Consider the following 21079-nt stretch of genomic DNA (forward strand, 5'->3'; position numbering starts at 1 on the left):
AGTTACGTGCAGTTTGAATCACAGGATTGAAAATTGTCTGGTTTCATATTTTTTTCGACCCTGGTCATTCTTTTTGTTGTTTTTTTTAATGTTACCATTGAAGTCTTAATTAACAACACTACCATTCTGAAATGATTTTTGCTAGGTTTTGCAGTAGATTTTAGTTACTGAGGAATATCAACACATTAAATTTACAAATTAGAAAAGAAACATTATTTTTTTTTCTCTTTTTTTAAGATTTTATTTATGAATTAGAGGGAGGGAGAGAGCAAGAGTCGGGAAGGGTCCAGGGAAGAGGGAGAGGCAGGGAGCTAAGGATCATGATGTGAGCCAAAATCAAGATACGGACGTTTAACTAACTGAGCCACCCAGACACCCCTCTTTTATTCCTAAAATTATAAATTTTTAGGATTTAATTTTTTTCAGTGATCTTGATTTATTTCCGGATTTTTTTCCTTAGAAGAGTTAACATTCTACTACTGCTAACCTTAAAAATGTAATAATTAGAGATTTAAATGTGTTTCTGATTAGAACACAGTACTTTCAGAAACCTGGTAAATTCTCTTAAGTATTTGCAACAAGGTGACACTTGATCTATTTATTTCAGGTGGAAATTACAGCTACATGAGTTGACCAAACTTCCTGCTTTTGTGCGAGTGGTATCGGCAGGAAACCTTCTAAGCCACCTTGGTCATACTATCCTGGGCATGAATACGGTTCAGCTATACATGAAAGTTCCAGGGAGTCGAACACCAGGTTATTTTTTGTGAACTAATATATCTTGTGTAACTGAAGAGTTTAATCAGATATGAAACACACATTCAACCAGTTTCTTCCCATTTGTAATTAATAAAGCCAGAAGCCAAATGGGGTTTTAATGCTTTCTCTTACATAAAAATATTTGTAATTATTTCTGTAAATTAGCTGAGAGTAGTTTTCTCTATGTGCCTTTTTTTTTTGAATGTCTAACCATGAAAATAATCCAAAACATTTAACTGGGAAGAAGGCACTAAATCAGTAAGGAGTAAAGGAAATAAGCAGTTTAAAAGCTTTGTCTTTATCCCATTGATTGCAAGCTCAGTGGTTTGCCAAATTTTTTTCGCCACAGTTAGAGCTATGTCATAATAATGAACTAATATTCTTACTGTTTAAAAAGGAATTTCTTTGAAGATATTAAATATTTAATACACCAATATTTTCTATACTGTCCTATTATGTTTCATTTTATAAAAGTGTAATTTAGAAATTTTCTAATGAAAGAGCCAATTAAACTTCTTCATGGTGATTCTAAGTATTTTAGGTTCTATAAGCCACGATGTAAAATTGAGGATATTTTGTAGATACTCATATAATGGAAAAAATATTTATATTACTTCTTACTGATAAAGGTCAAAATACGAAATAATTTAGTACAGTTTTTCCTTCTCATGGGAGAATAAATTTCACTTCATTGGGGTTTGGGGTTAGCATTCCCTGTGAGAGTCAGCTACAGATGTGCATCTATGAAAGCTTTACTACAATGAGATCTATGTATTTCATCTTTAAAAATGTCTTTTCACACAAATAGGCATTGTCAAATACTACTGTCAATCTATAATCCTATATTTTTGAGCATATTAATTGGTTGGAAAGCATTTATTGAATTTAGTTCTTTTACTTGATATTTTTGTTTTATGTCTCATTGTTCTGCAGATTAATCCTTCATAGTTTGCGTTTCGAATGTTCTCATTTGCAGTGGCTTCTACAATATGGAAAAATACTGATTGGAGATTTGAAACATGGTATTAGATTTGTAGTTTGAGCTTGAAAAATATATGCTGCAGATATTGGAGGGAATGGATGTCTGACTTCTTCCATTTTTAGAAACACAAAGTATAGAAAACAGCTTGCTAGTACTTGTGATTGCAAAAATACTGTTTTGCAAATGACTTTATGTAATTTAAGTTTTGCTTTGTAAGTTTAGGACTCTCTATAAAGAACTGTTTTGAAGACTAACAAAATTTTTATTATCCGTCAATGTTCATTCACTAACCATAACTGACAGTTGCTCTCAAGCAGAAAATGTTGAGTTTCAACCCTGATGGTCTAAAAATTATAATTTCATTATTGCCACATCGGGTCAGCTTCTATTTCTGACAAAAATTCAGAGAGCTAATATTCATGAAGTCTTCAAGAATGGTACACAATCAAATATCTACCAGTCAGTAATATTGTGAATAGCCATAGGCATTAATCACTTTACGTTTTAACAAACTTCTCTAGTATATCCATGCAAATTCACACATTTTGTCCACCATATTTGTAATACATTCTAATGGATTCCATTCTAGCAGTACTTAACGTTTTCCAACTTCCTTGGAAATATTCTCACTGTAGTTTGTCCTATAAAGACTAACCCTCAGTCACTTAACATTTGGTCTTAATTCTTCAAGATCAATTAGCTAAAATACGAATTAGCAAATACAAATTGGCAAAATCTGTTGACCTCTTAAGGAAAAAGAAAAACTGTCTAAAATTATTTACCTTTTTATTATAATTAACTATTTGTATTGCTCTCAACATCTTCACTGAGTAGCTGTTCTCCCCCCCCCCCAAAAAAAAAAAGACTATATTAATAGTCTGGAACCATTTCATTTTCTCCAGATACAGTGATTTTACTCAGTGAAGTGAAACACGATTTAATTAACTCCTGGTCTGTTCACCACTTTTTTTTTTGCTTAGCCAGACACTGACTTTGATTTCAGTCTCAATCTTTTTTTTTTTCCTCCTCCTATTTGTTTAATTTTTGAAAAGAGGTTCAGTGATGAGATACTGCATTTAACTTTTCTAATTTTTTTGTCCATTGTTTTTCTGTAAGATAGATACATTGTAATGAACGCTTTTGTAATTTCAGTGTACAATAATCTTTTTTGCACAGCAAGAATATCCTTGTATATTAAATACAATACTTTTACTGTGAAGTGGAGAAAATTATTTGCACTACCGCAAGTCGTTCATTTATCTTGCTTTAACATGATGGATATGCACTGGTCTTTTTTCAGATAAAATACTGAAATACGGTGATATGTTAATCAGTTGAAATGCTGATGAATTATAGCTGCCTTAATACAATATTTTACCAACCAGCAGTGAGAACTAATGCTAATGTGTAATATTTTTGTTACAGCTGCTTAATTGTGATTTGTTGAACCAGTGGTGTATTTGTGTTCCATGAAAGTGTACTAAACAAGAACACATGTTTCAGCCATGGGCAGTAGTTTGCCATCCCATGATTTAAAATCTTAAAAATCTTAAAATTTTCATCCAGCACAAATCATCTTTGTTTCCTTTGCATTGACATAGATCATGTTACATATCATAATGCAAATATTTAACAATCTATGAGTTCTGGCAACTATCCATAAAGGCAGATAGGAGAAACAGCCTGGTTCTCTCTATATGTACTGATGCCTATAGACTATGTATAAACCTCTTCTACTTCTGTCTTATTTATTTATTTTTAAAGATTTACTTGTTTGACAGAGAGCACGAGTAGGCAAAGTGGCAGTCAGAGGGAGAGAGAGAAACAGGCTCTCCGCTGAGCAGGGAGCCTCATTGACAGAGCTCAATCCCTAGAGCGTGAGATCATGACCTGAGCTGAAGGCAGACGACTAAGCCACGCAGGCGCCCTTCTGTTTTTATTTTTATTACTTGTATCAGTTATAGTTTGACAATCAGAGTGCTTGCTTCTTTACATTTTCACTGTATATTAGCCATATAGTTTGTTTAAAGTAGGTTGTTGCTTATTTTTAAATGAGTTAGGGTTTGCAACTTTTCTTACTAAAATCTGAAAATCTTTCTTTTTTTTAAGGTTTTTTATTTATTTATTGGACAGACAGAGGTCACAAGTAAGCAGAGAGGCAGGCAGAGAGAAAGGAGAAACAGGCTCCCTGCAGAGCAGAGAGCCCGATATGGGGCTCCATCCCAGAACCCTGGGATCATGAGCCAAGCCGAAGGCAGAGGCTTTAACCTGCTGAGCCACAAAAGATCTGAAAATCTTTTTGAAGAAATGCTGAATCAGGATCACCTTTGAGATATCCATATTTATTCTTATCAGGGATTTTGATGTTAATGGAACTCATTGATTGGAATGTTTATATTCCCAGGCCCTTACTGTAAAGTCACTTAATAATACTTTATCAGGGGTGCCTGGGTGGCTCAGTGGATTAAAGATTCAAGTAAAGAGCCCAATGCAGGACCCTGAGATCATGACCTAAGGCTGAGGCTTAACCCATTGAGCCACCCAGGTGCCCTGTATAGCATTAGTTCTTTAACAGCATCGTTTATAATAACCATGTGAAATTTCTTAGAGAAAATGTTTAGTATATTTTATTTTGCTGGTATAATTCCAAAGAAACACTGTGTTAAATTGCTTTTTACTTGGTAATGATTTTGTTTCTGTTCCGACATACATAGTAATGGTACCTTACTATAACAATTTACATTCTGACGTGATCTTGAAATGTGTTCTGAGAAATTCAGATTGTTCTCAGATCCTGTATTACAAAGGTTTTTGTTATTGTTGTTGCTGTTGTTTTTAAGTAAATCTGTCATGGTGTCCTCAAATCTCAAATTTAAAACTCTATGCCAGGATAGTATCTACCTCCTTGTGGATAGAAACACTTATAATTAATGTGTCAACATCACATTGGGATTTAGAAGAGCTGTGAAGGAGCAACAGGTTGTTAAGCAACCAAATTACATTTTGAAACCCTCCCTCTTTAATTCTTTGATACTCTAAGACTTGGGAGTGTTTTATGGAGGAAGAAGTAGAAATAATGACAGTAAGTAATATTAATTGCTTATCTTATGCTGTCCTCTGATTTATAAGCATATTTTTCACTCTTGAAACAACCCCATGATTTAAAGGCACATTTTCTCCCATTGAATTTACACTATGATAATAACTTTTGTTTTCCCTTTTTCTTTTCAGGTCACCAAGAAAACAACAACTTCTGTTCTGTTAACATAAATATTGGTCCAGGTGATTGTGAGTGGTTTGTTGTTCCTGAAGATTATTGGGGTGTTCTGAATGACTTTTGTGAAAAGTAGGTTTCTGAACAGATTTTGTTTTCAAATAATTTTGAGAAGACATTTATTATAAAGGACAAATTATGATGCTAAATTTCCAATTATCCAGAAATTTTATTTATTTATTTTTATTTTTTAATCCAGAAATTTTATTGTATAGTTGTTGTTTTTTGTAAAGATTTTATTTATTTATTTATTTGACAGAGAGAGAGAGAGATCACACGTAGGCCGAGAGGCAGGCAGAGAGAAAGGGAAGCAGGCTCCCCGCTGAGCAGAGAACGCCATGTGGGGCTTGATCCCAGGACCCTGGGATCATGACCTGAGCCGAAGGCAGAGGTTTTAACCCACTGAGCCACCCAGGTGCCCCCAGAAATTTTATTTTAAGTGGTATTATTTGAAATCTTTTTTACTTTATGTTATGTGGAATAACACTAAATGAAAAATGCTGTGAAACCAGTTAATGCAGTAACAACAGGTGTGAATTCAAAAGACAGGGAGTTAAGGAATTTTTTTAAAGTTAGCTTTAAAAATTGATGAGTGTGAATGCACATTCTTTTCAGATGTGCTTTACAGATAAATTTGATTTAATTATAAATGAAATTAGAAATGGTAACAATTCAAAAATTAACCATCCTTACACCTTCCTAATAATTCAAGCATGTATGTCTCTAACAGTGAGCCTAAAGTGATCAATGTTCAGTGGCAGGTGAATTCCCTGCTATTTTAAGAGTTGATTATGATACTGGTAAATGATATGTTTATGAAATATTAAAAATTGGGTGAGGGCGCCTGGGTGGCTCAGTGGGTTAAGCCGCTGCCTTCGGCTCAGGTCATGATCTCAGGGTCCTGGGATCGAGTCCTGCATCGGGCTCTCTGCTCGGCAGGGAGCCTGCTTCCTCCTCTCTCTCTGCCTGCCTCTCTGCCTGCTTGTGATCTTTCTCTGTCAAATAAATAAATAAAATCTTAAAAAAAAAAATTGGGTGAAATTATAATAATTATTAACATATGTGATCTTTAAAATCAGTACACATTTTATATATCAATTTTGAAGGGCCTTTACTCAATGTATTTGATTTAGTAAAAAGTTTGATGGTAGTTTAAACAATTTAGAGTTTTCTTACTGGCAAGGTATGATCATTTTTTATTCTCTTATGTATAATTTTTCTCATGTTAAGAAAAGGTCAGATTTCTAAATATTTAAAATTTATCAGGAAAATAATATAATATTCTCTTTTCTGAATGTTTATTCCAGCAGACTGGTAACTTAAGTAGGGTATAGGAAGGGTCTGATAGGAAGTCTCTTGTGTGTTTAAAAACTTTCTTTTTTTAAGATTTTGTTTATTTATTTTAGAGGGAATATGGGCACGCAGACATGCACACATTTGAGTTGGGGGCGGTGTAGAGAGAGTGGGAGAAACGAATTTTGAGCAGACTCCACACTGAGCGTGGTGGACCCTGATGTGGGGTTTGAACTCACAACCCTGAGATCATGACCTGAGCTAAAATTAGGAGTCAGATGCTTAACTGACTGAGCAACCCAGGTACCCTAAGAACTATTTCCTAAAGTTATAAGGAGGTATATCTAACTGTTACATGTACAAATATTCTTACTATTCTGAGTGGGAATTATTTTCAGGGTTTAACTTCTTTAAAATAGTATGGGTATATTTAGGTCAAAGATAGAAAACATATGGAGTAATAATCAAGTTAGAGTAATTCATCTTAAGTTGAAATCACACACTTATCATCTCAGGTTTTCTGTAAATTTTATTTTGCATAGAACAGAATATAGCTTTTTTTTTTTTAAAAAGATTTTATTTATTTATTTGACAAAGAGAGCAGGAGAGGGAACACAAGCAGAGGGAGCGGGAGAGGGAGAAGCAGGCTTCCCGCAGAGCAGTGAGCCCGATGTGGGGCTCAATCCTAGGATCCTGGGATCATGACCTGAGCCAAACGCAGATGTTCAATGGCTGAGCCACTTGGGCGCCCCCAGAATGTAGCTTCAGATGTTTAAAACTTTTATATTTATTTCAGGACTATACTTAAGATCTTTAAATCAACCACTGTTTTTAAACTTTCGAAGAAAACGTATAATCTGTTTGCCTTAGTTGGCTTCCCCCCCCTTTTTTGTATGATGTTTTCTCCACTTTAATGTTGTCAGTGTATGGGTAAAATAGGTTTATACCATGATTGTAATTTTTTACTTTCTTCTTTTCTCTCTCTCCCTCTTCCTGACCCACTGCCCCAGGTCCCTCTTCATATTTTTCTGACAACATTGCAGAGTTTACAGAAAACACAGTTTTCAGCATTTCTTTTATCAGTATCTGCTAGACTTAATCTCTAGAAAATTTTATTATTTTTTTAAGATTTAATTTATTTATTTGAATACAGAGATCACAAGTAGGCAGAGAGGCAGGCACAGGGAGAGGGGGAAGCAGGCTTCCCGCTGAGCAGAGAGCCCGATGCGGAGCTCGATCCCAGGACCCTGGGATCATGACCTGAGCTGAAGGCAGAGGCTTTAACCTACTGAGCCACCCAGGCGCCCCCCTCTCTAGAAAATTTTTTAGGAGGAAAAAGGAAGAGAGAAAAGTTCTATGTAGACAATTCTAAGACAGCCATTATCATTTTTTGTTACAAAAAAAACAGAAATAAAACGGAAGTAGGGCAGATGTTTTTCTTTGACCTTCATAAAGGAACAAGTCTATGATTTGAGTTTTCTCTTGAGAAAATTAAATAATTGAAGTACTTAAAACTAAATTCTTACAGAAAAGAATTGGTATTGTAGTTACCTTAAAATATTTCATATTGTGATGGAGGAGAGTAATAAAAAGTCACAATTTTATAATAAAAATTTGACAGTTTGATGTCTTCGCATTGATGCTGTTGCTGGTGGTGAATCATGTGAAGAAAAAGAACTTTATATTGATGGGAATTGAGGGGAAAGTCTTTGTTCTTATATCTGTCACAGTGCTGCTGGCTCAGAAGTTAAGTGGATTCTTGTAATCCCTACTCTCAATTTCCTTTTTAGAGATGCCTTGATATTAAGAGGTTATTCAGAAAGAAAGGATAAATCAGAAGGAGAATTAAAAATTAGTCTAAGTGTGGTTTGAATCTTTGAATTTTGGACTTCTGAAAAGAATTTAAGCATATAGTATAGATAGATCTTTGAATTATCCTACATAATCATGTGCTATTATTATTTTTTTCAGGATTACCTCTTAATATTTACTAGCCTCAACTTTTGAAACATACAGTTCTTTTTACAGTGCTACTAACTTTTAATGAAATACATAAAGTATCTTTTAACATTTAGAAATTGTCGCCCCATATTTTATGAGACATTGAAAAAATTTATTCCTTCCCACCTATCCCCCCTCCCCAGAAATAATTTGAATTTCCTGATGAGTTCTTGGTGGCCCAACCTTGAAGATCTGTATGAAGCAAATGTCCCCGTATATAGATTTATTCAAAGACCTGGAGATTTGGTCTGGATAAATGCAGGCACTGTGCATTGGGTTCAGGCCGTTGGCTGGTGCAACAATATTGCTTGGAATGTTGGTCCACTTACAGGTATTTTAATAATCTGTTAACAGATTTTACATTTTAAAGGATTCTTTTAATTGGTATTATTCTATTAGAAAATAATTCACTAAATACTGGAAAATTGTGTCTCGGAAAAGTGTTATTTGTATGAATAGTGCATTCAACTTAATAAGTGAATATCTAACAACAAATATTTGGGCAGCTAACACATTTATGCTTTTGTAGACTTGGTGTATATACTTTGGATATATCAGAGTGTTTTGTGTGGCTTTTATGGAAAATCTGGTTTATTATAGGAGTAGTCTACCCTGTCAGTTATTAAACTTTAATATATGTAAGGTAGAGAACTGAGCTTTTGGAGTCAGAAAGACTTGATTAGCTGTATCTTTGTTAATTTTTTGACTTAGGGCAAATGTTTTAACCCAGGGCTTATTTTCCTTATTTAGAAAATGAGAGTTAAAAATCAGTAAAGGAAAAAAAAAATCAGTAAAGGTTGAGAGAATGAAACAAGATGTAAAGTGAGCCTCACAGTACTATTAAATGCTGTTTGCATGATAAATATTTTTAAAACTTTTTAATTTGGGGGGCTTGAACTCTCAACCCTGAGATCGAGTCGCATGCTCTTCTGACTGAGCCAGCTAATTACCCCTACATGATAAGTATTTTTAAACTACTGAAAAAAAAAACTATTAAACTATTCTTTTTTAGAATTGGTGTTAGGTGGTAATAATTATCTTCATACCTTTTGTTAGTTGGGGTAGCTTTATAACTTAAAAAACTTTGTTTTCTCCTAGCCTGTCAGTATAAATTGGCAGTAGAACGGTATGAATGGAACAGATTGCAAAGTGTGAAGTCAGTAGTACCCATGGTCCATCTTTCTTGGAATATGGCACGAAATATCAAAGTCTCAGATCCCAAGCTTTTTGAAATGATTAAGTAAGTGTTTCCAAATCACTATAGTTCCTGTTTTTGTGGGGTGTGGGGAATGTGGTAGAAATGTTAACTAATCAATATTTTCCCCCAGAATTATTATGTCAGTTAATATCAAGTGATAAGATGGTCTAGAAGTCTTGGCAAAAGAGAATTCACATGTTAAAAAGTATTTTCTTCTTTTACAGGCTATAATATGATACAGAGAGGAATAAAGGCATATATACATGATTCTATACCATTAAAGATAGAATCTGTTCTTTCTCTTGCTCTCTCACCAGACTGATTTCCAAGACAACTTTACTTTTAATATTGAAAGTCTGCCTGTAGCAAGAGAGTGAGAATGTGATTTTGAAATAAAAGTCCAATAAATAAATTAACATTTATAATAGTGATTTAATGAAAATGGTTGAATTTTCTGGCTTTTCTATCTAAATCACCTCCTTTTTAGCTTCTTAAACTTAAGCTAATAAATTAGTTTACAAAATTAATAGATTACCAATTTGAATACACACATTGTATTAATTTCTCATTTATTAACCTGGTTCCATTCCATTTATTTTACACGTTTATTTGTAATAACATATTTTTAGACCCTGCCACTTACTGTATTTCTCCAAATTGTAGTGTATATGCTTTTCCTTCCTTCTCTGCATCACTATCAACAATGAAAAATCATTCTATTCAGAGAAATATGAGATGTTATAGATTATAATAATTAAGCTGCTTTTTTATTGTTTATTATGTGTTTTCAGAGCATATATATGTATATGTGTGTGTATGTATATACATACATATATAAATTATATATAGCATGCTATATATAATTTATATAAATAAACAAAACAGGAGAGGAAAATTTAGCATGTCTTACAAATCTGTTAAGCCAGTGTCTTTAAAATCAGTGCTGGTTTACAGGACGCCTGGGTGGCTCACTGGGTTAAAGCCTCTGCCTTCACCTCAGGTCGTGATCCCAGGGTCCTGGGATCAAACCCCACATCAGGCTCTCTGCTCAGCAGGGAGTCTGCTTCCCTTCCTCTATCTCTGCCTGCCTCTCTGCCTATCTGTGATCTTTGTCTGTCAAATAAATAAAATCTTAAAAATAAAACAAAATAAAATCAGTGCTGGTTTATTATGAACAATTTCAATTCTATATTGAAAATTTTGTTCTAATACTATTCAAACAAAGCTGAGGCCACGGTAATATGACTATTCACTGGCATATTCAGGGACCATTCAATTTTTGGTACATATTTGAAATTTAATTCAGAAACATTTGAAAGAGGATTTAGTCAAAACTCATGTAGTAATTCCTGTTAAAAATCTACACATAGTGGTCTTTTTTCAATTTCTCTGTGAAGGTCATTACTTCAAGTCTGTTTCTTGAAAATATTCACTGGCTGGTCCAAAATGAACTATTTTTTCCCAGTGCCTTAAGATTTTTTGGGGTTTATGGTTTTTTAGGGTTTATGCAAAATGAATCACTTGTGTTTCAGAACTGCAGAGTTTATGCCAGACACTGTTGTTGGCAATGAGGATAGATAGTGTGTAAGACAATCTTTTGAGTTGATGTGGTTTAAATTTTAGTGGAGTCAGAAAGGCAAATTCTGAACCAGGTAAATAAAGTACCATTAAATAATGTAAGTAAAATAAAAGAGAGCAGTTATTTTTTGTTTACAGGGTAGATAAAGCTGCTTTTGCTTAAGTGACTTTTAAGGGTGTGATTTCTACACCTGGACCTGAATAATGAAAAGGAGATAACCAACCATGAGAAGACCTGGGAGTAGAATAGAATATATCAGGCCTACAGAAGATATGAAAGGCTTACATGAGAACAACTTTGATACACTTACAGATAGAAAAGCCAGTAGATATTTGTGGAGCATAACAAAGAGCATGGAGGACATGGGGAGATGGAGAGGAGAAGGGAGTTGAGGGAAATTGGAAGGGGAGTTGAACCATGAGAGACTATGGACTCTGAAAAACAATCTGAGGGTTTTGAAGGGTGGGAGGTTGGGGAAGCAGGTGGTGGGTAATAGAAAGGGCACTTACTGCATGGAGCACTGGGTGTGGTGCAAAAACAATGAATACAATTTTGTTACGCTGAAAATAAATTAAAAAAAAAAAAAAAAGCCAGTAGAACTGTGGCAGAATTAAGGAAGGGAATAGGTGTGGTAGGGAGTTCACACCTGCTCATAAATAAATGATCAGATATTAAATTACAGACTGATTTGTAGCAGTGGAAGCAGAGAGGGATCACTCTGCAAAAAGTTGTGAAACTAGAACTGAAGGGCTTACACAGAGTGTGGGGTAAGAAGAGAAAAGGAATCATGAAAAGATTATCCTCTTTGTTGTTCTTAACTATTCTTCATTAACTTAAAGTATCTCTTACTACCCTCAATAACTTTTTAGACCCATTCCAGTTTGTCTCAATATTTCAAATGAGGAATAGCAAGACTTCATGATAGTAGATACTCCCATTTTCTGTGGTGGAAGTTTGTTTCTTTGTTTGTTTAAAAGATTTTATTTATTTATTTATTTATTTATTTATTTGACAGAGAGATCACAAGTAGGCAGGTACTTGAGCAGAGAACCCAATGTGGAACTTGATCCCAGAACTCAGCCTGACCTGAGCTGAAGGCAGAGGCTTAATCAACTGAGCCACCCAGGCGCCCCTTTGGTGGCAGTTTAAATTGCATGGTCTGAGTTGTGGCAGGTGTCTTAATATTGAATTTGAATATATAAATTTAGGTTATCTTCCACTTAAATTATTGAAAACCGTTTTCATCCATATTTTCCATACACATTTTTTTTTTAAACTTAAGTGAATCTCCTTATTTACCTATGCTCCATTTCTGCTGGAAGTTTTGGATGGTTGGGTCTTTTTTATTAAAGTATGTGCTTATAAACAGTGGGTTGTTTTTTGTTGTTCTTGTTGTTTTAAAGATTTTTATTTATTTGTTTATTTGACACAGAGAGAGAGAGATCACAAGAAGGCAGAGAAGCGGAGGGGTAGGGGGAAAGCAAGCTCCTTGCTGAGCAGGTGGAAATTTGTTTAAAAGATTTTATTTATTTATTTGACAGAGATCACAAGTAGGCAGAGAGGGGGAAGCAGGCTCCCCGATGAGCAGAGAACCCAATGTGGGGCTCGATCCCAGCTGAGGGCAGAGGCTTAACCCACAGAGCCACCCAGGTGCCCCAGACTGTGGAATAATTTTGAAGGTTGATCATTTATTATAATTTCAGAATTCTTCATATAGTTTTGTCTGATATTTAATTGGCACTCTGAAAGTGTTAACCAGTCTTTAGCACTCCTGAAAATGTACTTCCGTCAGCCAAAGATGCATACATGTATAGCTTTCATTTAATCAATATTCAAATACTAACTGAATGGAAGGCCTGGGGTAAGCCCTGTTGGTTTATAAACTGTACAAATTCCTTTCTTTGTGTATTTTTCCAGTAGGGAGTTAGGTAGAGAAAATGGAGGCAGGAGGGTAAAAGATTGTTGTATGTAAATACACTAGTGCATGGATTGAAAGATGTAGGTTAAAACATGTTACAATTATGTCAGCTATCCCTCAATAAAAATAATATCCAGTAAAGGGGTGCCTGGTTGGCTTAGTCATTGGGCATGCACTTGTTGATCATGAGTTGGTCTTGAGTTGGAATCCAATGCTTAATATTAGAGCTTACTTGATTAAGAGAAAGATAGATAGATCTTGGGGCACTTGGGTGGCTTAGTGGATTAAAGCCTCTGCCTTCTGCTCGGGTCATGATCCGAGGATCCTGGGATCGAGCCCCGCATCGGGCTCTCTGCTCAGCAGGGAGCCTGCTTCCTCCTTTCTCTCTCTCTGCCTACCTCTCTGCCTACTTGTAATCTCTGTCAGATAAATAAATTAAAAAAAAAAAAATAGAAGATAGATCTAGGTATCTTCAATAAAAACATAACAATACATCTTTTAGATATTGCAGAATCATGACAGGTTTCAGGGAGATACATTGTTTTCGGAGGGAAGGTAGCTTGTGTGAAAGACAAAGATAAAGTGTAAAAATTAGTGTAGAAGTTGATGTAGGAAAAGAAAGCATGAAATATCCCTTTGGATTTTCATGTCATGGGTTCTAGATGTCCTGTACTAGGTAAGTTTGGTAGACTGTATTCTAAGCTTAGTTCTATTGTAAGTGCTTAACAGAAGTTACTTATTACAGTATTCCTACGTTACGTATATAGTTGGAGGCAGAGTTAGCATTTTACACACAATATGAAAGAATTTGTTTGTAACTGATACATCACTTCATTTGCGGGAATTAGCAAGATTGATCAGCTGGATGCAGATTTTGGAAAAAGCTGATGGAAATACAGAGCTTAAGAGAGCAGTCAAAGCAGCAAATTATCTAGTAGTTTGTGATTGCCTGGAGAGGAAAAGAACAGAAAAAAAACAGGGAATAAACAGAGAAGTGAGCAATGGGAATATATTGTTAGAGAAATAAAGAGGACAATGTACTCTTTTCCTGTAAGTTCAGTTTTACTGTATAATACTGTATACATCATTGCTGAAGGTCACATACCACAATATATACACATTAAATCTTGGACCCCTATCAAATAGGAAGGGTTATTAATTTAACCTGGTTTGGGACCTGTATTAAGGTTCCCACGTGTGTGTGTTCTGTGTCTGTATATCGTGATTCCTAATAAACAGTCTTGCATTACTTTTTCCTTGCTTTGAGTTATGTCTCAGATGAGTTCTAGGTATTTTTTTAATTTATCCACAGCAGTGTGGCTTTTCACTTTGATACATCCGGAAGTTACTCTTGTAGAGATAACCAGTGAATAACTATTTTAAACATAGGGTGGCACAGTTACTATTAATAGCCATTTCTCCCACTGTTGAATTTAGATATGTGCTTGAGTTTTTCCATTATTTTTATTGCTGTATATTCACCATTTTAAACCTCATTTCAATTTATATTGAAACATAAAGCTGTTCCCAATTTTTAAAGGACACAAAAGCAACTAGTGATAAGTACAATGGAAAATATATAGAAAGATGCTTACAAACTGTCGGTTTAAACAATTAAACTGATGTTTAATTGGCAATCTTTTCACCCTTGTTCCTAACTATTCTGAATCCAGAGTAGGGGTGGTGGTATACTGCTTTTTAAATCTTCATTGTTGGCTCATAGGTAAATACAGTATACTTGAGTATAGTACATCAGTCAAAAAGAAAATCAAAATTTGCCTTGTGACTTATGCACTCCACTTTTTGATGATGTTTAGAGATTTTTTTTTTTTATTCTTTAATTCATGTTTACTGTGAACCAGCTTGATGATTGGGCACTTTTGCAAGGTGCTTACAAGATATGATCCATTCTTACAGATCATATCACTTAACACTTAATTGGAAACAAACCATTAAAATATGTGACCTTTCCTTTAATGGAAATATTAACAAGGAACAGTGGGGAAGCAGAGAGGAAGTCTCTTTTAAGAGAATATTCAAGAAATACTTCACAGAAGAAATAATATAGGTTATATAGTCCCTTACTCCAACTTTTTGGGCTAGATAAATTTTGAAAGTCAGATTTTTGTTTGTTTTTAAGTATATGTAGAATTATATTCTCCCCTATTAGCAGTCTGGGGCAGCATTCTCTTAAACATATATATAGACACTCAGTGGGCTAATAATAACTATAAATAATGTCATTTCAATACCATACAAGCTTTATAGAATTTAGGACAATTTCATATAAATTTTGTCTAAGTTAATTGTATTATATTTATTCCCCATTTAATTTATATTTGGATTGGTGATATAATAATGGCAGATGGTATTCTACCTACCAGCTACTTAATTTCTTACTGTTTTAAGTCTGAACTTGCTTTTTAAAAAAGATAGTGATGAAGATTTATTTTTAAGAAAAGTGTTAAGTTAAACTACTTAAAAAATGTTAAAAGAGGAAAAGTTTAAAAAATTAAAATAAGAAAAATATAAAATTTTAAAAATCTAATTAACTTTGCAAGACTAAAGAATCATGAGGAGAAAACCATGAATTCCATGCTTTGCTTTCCCCTCCTCCAGAATTCCTCTGTTCTCCTTGATCAGCGAGCTTGGTCTTTGCCGGATATTCTCAGTGATCTTCTGGGGGAGGGTCCTGTTCCCAGTGATTCTCAAGTGTCTTTGCCCTAGGCGGAATTTCACTGCCCTTGCCAGGGGCTGGGCTTAGTAATTCTCAGGAACGCTAGGGAGCTTTGTTCCCTGAGCGCCTTCTGTAGAGCTCTGGAGGACCGGAATGAAAATGGTGGCCTCCCAGTCTCTGGCCCAGAGGAGCTGAGAGCTCAGGTCCCGCTCCTCAGTGCTCTGAGGAGAGAAAAGCACTCAAACCCCCATCTCCCTGGTCTCCCGTGCTGTGAGCTCACCAGGCCTGTGACTGAGCGTTTCTGTCTCTGGCACATAGCCCCATTTGGATCTAAAAACCCAGAAGATTCCTGCTGTTCTGCTCTTCCAGGGGATTCTTCCCAGATCTGCCCTTTGTGGGGTCCCCGCTCAAAGAGCATTTGCTTCACTGTGCCACAGATCACAGTTTAAGGTAACCACAAGCTGAGAGCTCACTCCTTGGCTCAATCTCTGTAGCTGGCTTCCCTGCTCTAATACCTGGGAGCTGTGCTACATTCAGACACCCCCGATCCTTCTGTGACCCTGCAGGACCTGAGACCTTGCTGTCCCCATGAGAGCTCCACCACTGCTTAGCCTCTGGAGTGATGTCCCTCAGTGGTGCAGACATTTAAAAGTTCTGATTTTGTCCTCTGTTGCTCCACAGCTTGCTGATAGCCAGCCCCTAGTCCCCACAGTCTGTCTTACTGTTGCTTCACTTCTCTGCCAGCCCTACCTTTCAGAAAGTGGTCGATTTTCTGTTTTTAGAATTGCTGCTTTTCCATCTCCTGTTGGATTTGTAGATGTTCGGAATGGTTTGATAACAAACTGAACTCCTTCGACGTGATGTCATCTCAGCCTGCTACTCCTCTGCCATCTTGACTCCTCCCCATTTTTTTTAAAAGAAATATAAATATAAATAATGTGCTTTCACATTGGTATCACACCAATAGATATATAATATTGTGATTTCTCACTATTCAAGATTGGAATTGTTTAAATTGAGTGTATAATTATACAACTATAATTCTCTGACTTTTAAGTGTTTTCGTAAGTGTGTCATTAGATGTTATTATATGTGCACCTTAAAGCTTAAAATAAAGTTAAATTGTATAGTTAGGAGGTGTTTATTCTTACTTTTTAAATGTATTTTCCAAAATGAAGTTACCTTCCTTTTGGTTTTAGTTTTAAATAATTTATTGGAAGTTAAAAGATATCTTCACTCTATGTATTTTGTGATTGGTCTTTTAAGATACTTGAAATGTATTACTTGAACCTGTATTCTCTGCATATCAATAAGACTTTTTACATTTTCTTGAGCCTCATCTATCCATTATGTTTGATTTGGTAGTCATGCCAAAAGAATTTTCAAACTTAGAAACTAAAGTTCAGTTTAGCAATAGTACGTTATCTTAACTAAATTTAAGAATTTAGTATAATGTATCAAATGATACATACATTATTTATTGAGTAATTTTTTTTTTTAAGATTCTGTTTAATAGATATCGCAAGTAGGCAGAGAGGTGGGGGAGCAGGTTTTACACCTAGCAGAGAGCCCAGTGCAGGACTCGATCGAAGACTCTGAAATCATGACCTGAGCTGAAGGCAGAGGCCTTCAGCTACCTACTGAGCCTACTGAGCCACCCAGGTGCCCCTGAGTACCTAATTTCTAAGCCTTTTATATATTCTGTTAAGTTTACAATTGCTGCTTTAACAAAGTACTACAAATTTCATCTGAAAGAGGCCTCACAGAGCTAAAATAAAGGAATTGGGAAGCTCTGTTCCTTTGTAGAGACACTAGAAGAATATATGTTTCCTTGCCTTTTTTTTTTTTTTTTTAAAGGTTTCTTCCTGAGAATGTCCATATTTCTTGGCTTTATATGCCCCCTAACATCTTAAAAGCTTAACAGTGGCTGGTCATGTCTTTCTCACATTATATCTTTCTAACATTAACTCTTCTGCCTACTTTTTCTACTTCTAAGGACCCTTCTTTTAATTGAACACAGCCAGATAACCCAGGATAATGTCTGTATCCATGCTCACCTTGGAGTCTGCTTGGAATTCCCTCTTTGCCCTCCCTCCCACCCCCAAATGCACATATACTCTCTTTCTTTTAAAATAAATTTTTTAAGGGTATAAAAAGTTTGAACCAATAATATTATTTTTATCCTTTCGTACTATAGTTTAAGCTGATTTTATGTTCTTTAATGTCTAAACCTACAGTTTCCTGCCTTGGTGAAGTTCCAGCATGGAATTCAGACTGATTTCAGAGATGAAGAACTTGACTCTATAATAAATTTACTTCTTTGAAAAGTTCTCTTCTGTTTATCCAAATCAGAGCAAAAATTAAGATCATATATTTGAACAAGAGATGAGTGTTTTGTAGATTAAGGTCATTGTATTTTTCTATTCAGATACTCTTTGTGCATTAGTATTACCATGTGTTAAGGCATGTCATATGTGAAAAAGTGACAAAGAAATATACCACATCAATAAACTGTAGAACCAAGATACTCAGTTATACACAGATGGTATATCTTATATACTACAAATATTCAGTATTCAAATGTCATAAATAATTTTCTCCACAATAGGTACTGTCTTCTAAAAATTCTAAAGCAATGTCAGACACTGAGAGAAGCTCTTATTACAGCAGGAAAAGAAGTTATATGGCATGGGCGGACAAATGATGAACCGGCACATTATTGTAGCATTTGTGAGGTAACTACTCTTGCTGACAGTTGTTTTATTGTAGAATCTCTAGTTTGGGAGTGTCTTTCAAATTACAGATTAACCTGTACTTTAATATAATGCCTTTTTTTGATTGACAGTTGTATTAAATTTTCATCTGACAGTATAATATTTAACTTAATTCAGAAGTAATGCCTGCAGAGGCATTCATGTAGTATTTCCTTACCAGTTGACAATTATTTTGGATTTTAAACTAGCAATAATCTACAATAAGTATGTAAATGCCAGCAAACTTACCTGTTTCTGTGTAGATCCAGGCATATCAGTCATAATGCCATTTATTAATATAGTTGTTGGTTTTTTTTCCTGTGATGGAGGCTTCCATAAAGTACAGAAATAAAAGATTGGTACTTCCTGGGGAGGAGCTTACTTCTGCTTGGAGACAGAATGTAAATAAAATTTCATGAATAAAATTCATGAAAGCAATGAATATGAAGATGGACATGTATGGACTGTTACAGAAACAATGAAGAAAATAATTGCTTTTACTGGTTTAGAACTTATAGACTGTTTTAAAATTTGACTCCTAAGGTCTGTAAGAGGAAATGGGTTTAAGGAATTTGATCTTTACTTTAATGTCGTTGAAGCCATAGAGGTTTCAAGCAAGGCACTAAGTGAAGATGTGTGTTTTATTAGAATCCAGCTAGAAAGCAAAGGTGTCAATTTGAAGAACACTGGAATGGTCTCGAGGGTTTAACAAGGGTTTAATTAAGCTAGTCTTTCATTTTATATAAAAAGAAAGGAGTTTAAAAGTGTTTATGTCATCCCAGTAGTTGATCACATGGGGAATGATGACAAGTTCAGGAATCCCAAATTTTTAAGTTTCGTAAATTATGTTATTTATGGATAGTAATAAAATACCTCAGAAACTGACATTTTAACAGTCCTGTTCTAATATGATTTTAGTCAGTGAGTTTTTGTTACTAAAATCAAGCAATAGTTAGAGGACCCACTTGGATAGGAAATTGAAAATCCGAACTAAATCTTGAAATTGTGTGATACCGGGGTAAACTAACTATATTCCTTGGCTATTTTAATATTATGTAATCTCATCAAGATATGTTATTATAAGATCTACAAGATTCTTTCTGGTTAGGTGTTGTACTTCAGTTAAATATATAATCTTCACAGTATTTGAAAACAAAAATATTGCAGCTGTTATCCCCTATTCTGCTGGAGCTTTACAAATCATTATAGTTTCTATATTAAACAGGTTCTTACTATCTTCCAGCATAATACCCAGGAATATGCTGCCTTACATATATATATATGTGTGTGTATATACATATATATATACACACACATATATGTGTATATATATATATACAATTTTATATATAAGCTTTACAAGTGATCACTTCTTGTTACTGATCTGTCAGCTAGAAATAACGAGCTAATGGGGTTACTTGATTGACTTAGTCAGTTAACCACATAACTGTTGCTCTCAAGTCAGGTCATGATCTCAGGGTCCTGAGTTGAAGCCCCACATTGGGCTTGCTGCTTGGCGTGCGGCCTACTTGAGGGAAAAAAAAAAAAAGTCTGAATATATATATATCTCTTTTTTTTTTTTTTTAAGGATTTTATTTATTCATTTATTTGAGGAGTGAGAGAGAGGGAGCATAATAGAGGAGAGGTCAGAGGGAAAAGCAGACTCCCTACTGAGCAGGAAGCCCGACAGGGCACTCAGTCCTGGGACTCCAGGATCACTACCCAGGCTAAAGGACTGAGCCACCCAAGGCACCCCTGAATATGTATATTTCAATGATTTTGTTTTTCCTTTTATTATTAGCTTTCATTAAATATTTATGATACATGCTCTCAAGGTCCAAATTTAAATAAAACATAGTCACCACTTTTATGGAGCCAATCTGTGAAAGGAGAGAAGGATCTAAACACAGAACAACTAATGAACTGTTAAACACTACATCAAAAACTAATGATGTACTGTATGCTATTTGAACATAATAATAAAAAATAATAATTTTGAAAAAAATAAACACAACACTATGGATACTATCATAGAGAAATAAAAAGAATCATCACTTTTACCTGATTACTTATACTGATATTTTGGGTAAAATAAAAATAAGGTGACCTTTATCAAACTGAGTATTAAACTTCAGAAGTTTTAATCAATATTTGATTCCCTTGGATCGGTCTCTAAATCTATAATATGGCTCTCGTTTTTGCGGTACAAATAAACCTGGTATATCAAACATCCAACTATGAGGGTGTGTTGTTTTTTTTTTTTTACATACTTCCATTTACAAAAATTACTCTCCATAATTTCATGTAAAGTAGAACTCCATAGTCACATCATAGTGGTGCAATCAATGCAACTCTCCATTCAGTGCTTTTTTTTCTGTTCTATTAAAATAGGTGGAGGTTTTTGATCTTCTTTTTGTCACTAATGAAAGCAATTCTCAAAAGACTTACATAGTACATTGCCAAGACTGTGCACGAAAAACAAGTGGAACTCTGGATAATTTTGTGGTGCTAGAACAGTACAAAATTGAGGACCTGATACAAGTCTATGACCAGTTTACATTAGTAAGTGAATTCAGTCTGTGAGTACATAGTTGCTGGGTTTTTGAAGCAGCAGTGTTTGTTTTTGGTATCTGATAAATATAAAT

At 34.8% G+C, this 21079-nt stretch overlaps 1 protein-coding gene across 3 annotated transcripts in view; it reads left to right on the forward strand.

Annotated features, from left to right (window-relative positions):
- LOC123935830 (lysine-specific demethylase 6A-like) overlaps nt 1-21079 on the forward strand; it is a 183114-nt gene that overhangs the window by 156051 nt on the left and 5984 nt on the right. For all 3 annotated transcript variants that reach the window (XM_045996635.1, XM_045996636.1, XM_045996637.1), the window contains 6 exons: nt 608-756; nt 4973-5087; nt 8453-8640; nt 9408-9549; nt 18290-18416; nt 20826-20996. In XM_045996635.1, coding sequence (XP_045852591.1) covers nt 608-756; nt 4973-5087; nt 8453-8640; nt 9408-9549; nt 18290-18416; nt 20826-20996 — 892 coding nt within the window. The remainder of the gene's footprint in view (nt 1-607; nt 757-4972; nt 5088-8452; nt 8641-9407; nt 9550-18289; nt 18417-20825; nt 20997-21079) is intronic.

The sequence above is a fragment of the Meles meles genome, chromosome Y (assembly GCF_922984935.1).
Source record: "Meles meles chromosome Y, mMelMel3.1 paternal haplotype, whole genome shotgun sequence".
NCBI classification, from domain to species: Eukaryota; Metazoa; Chordata; class Mammalia; order Carnivora; family Mustelidae; genus Meles; species Meles meles.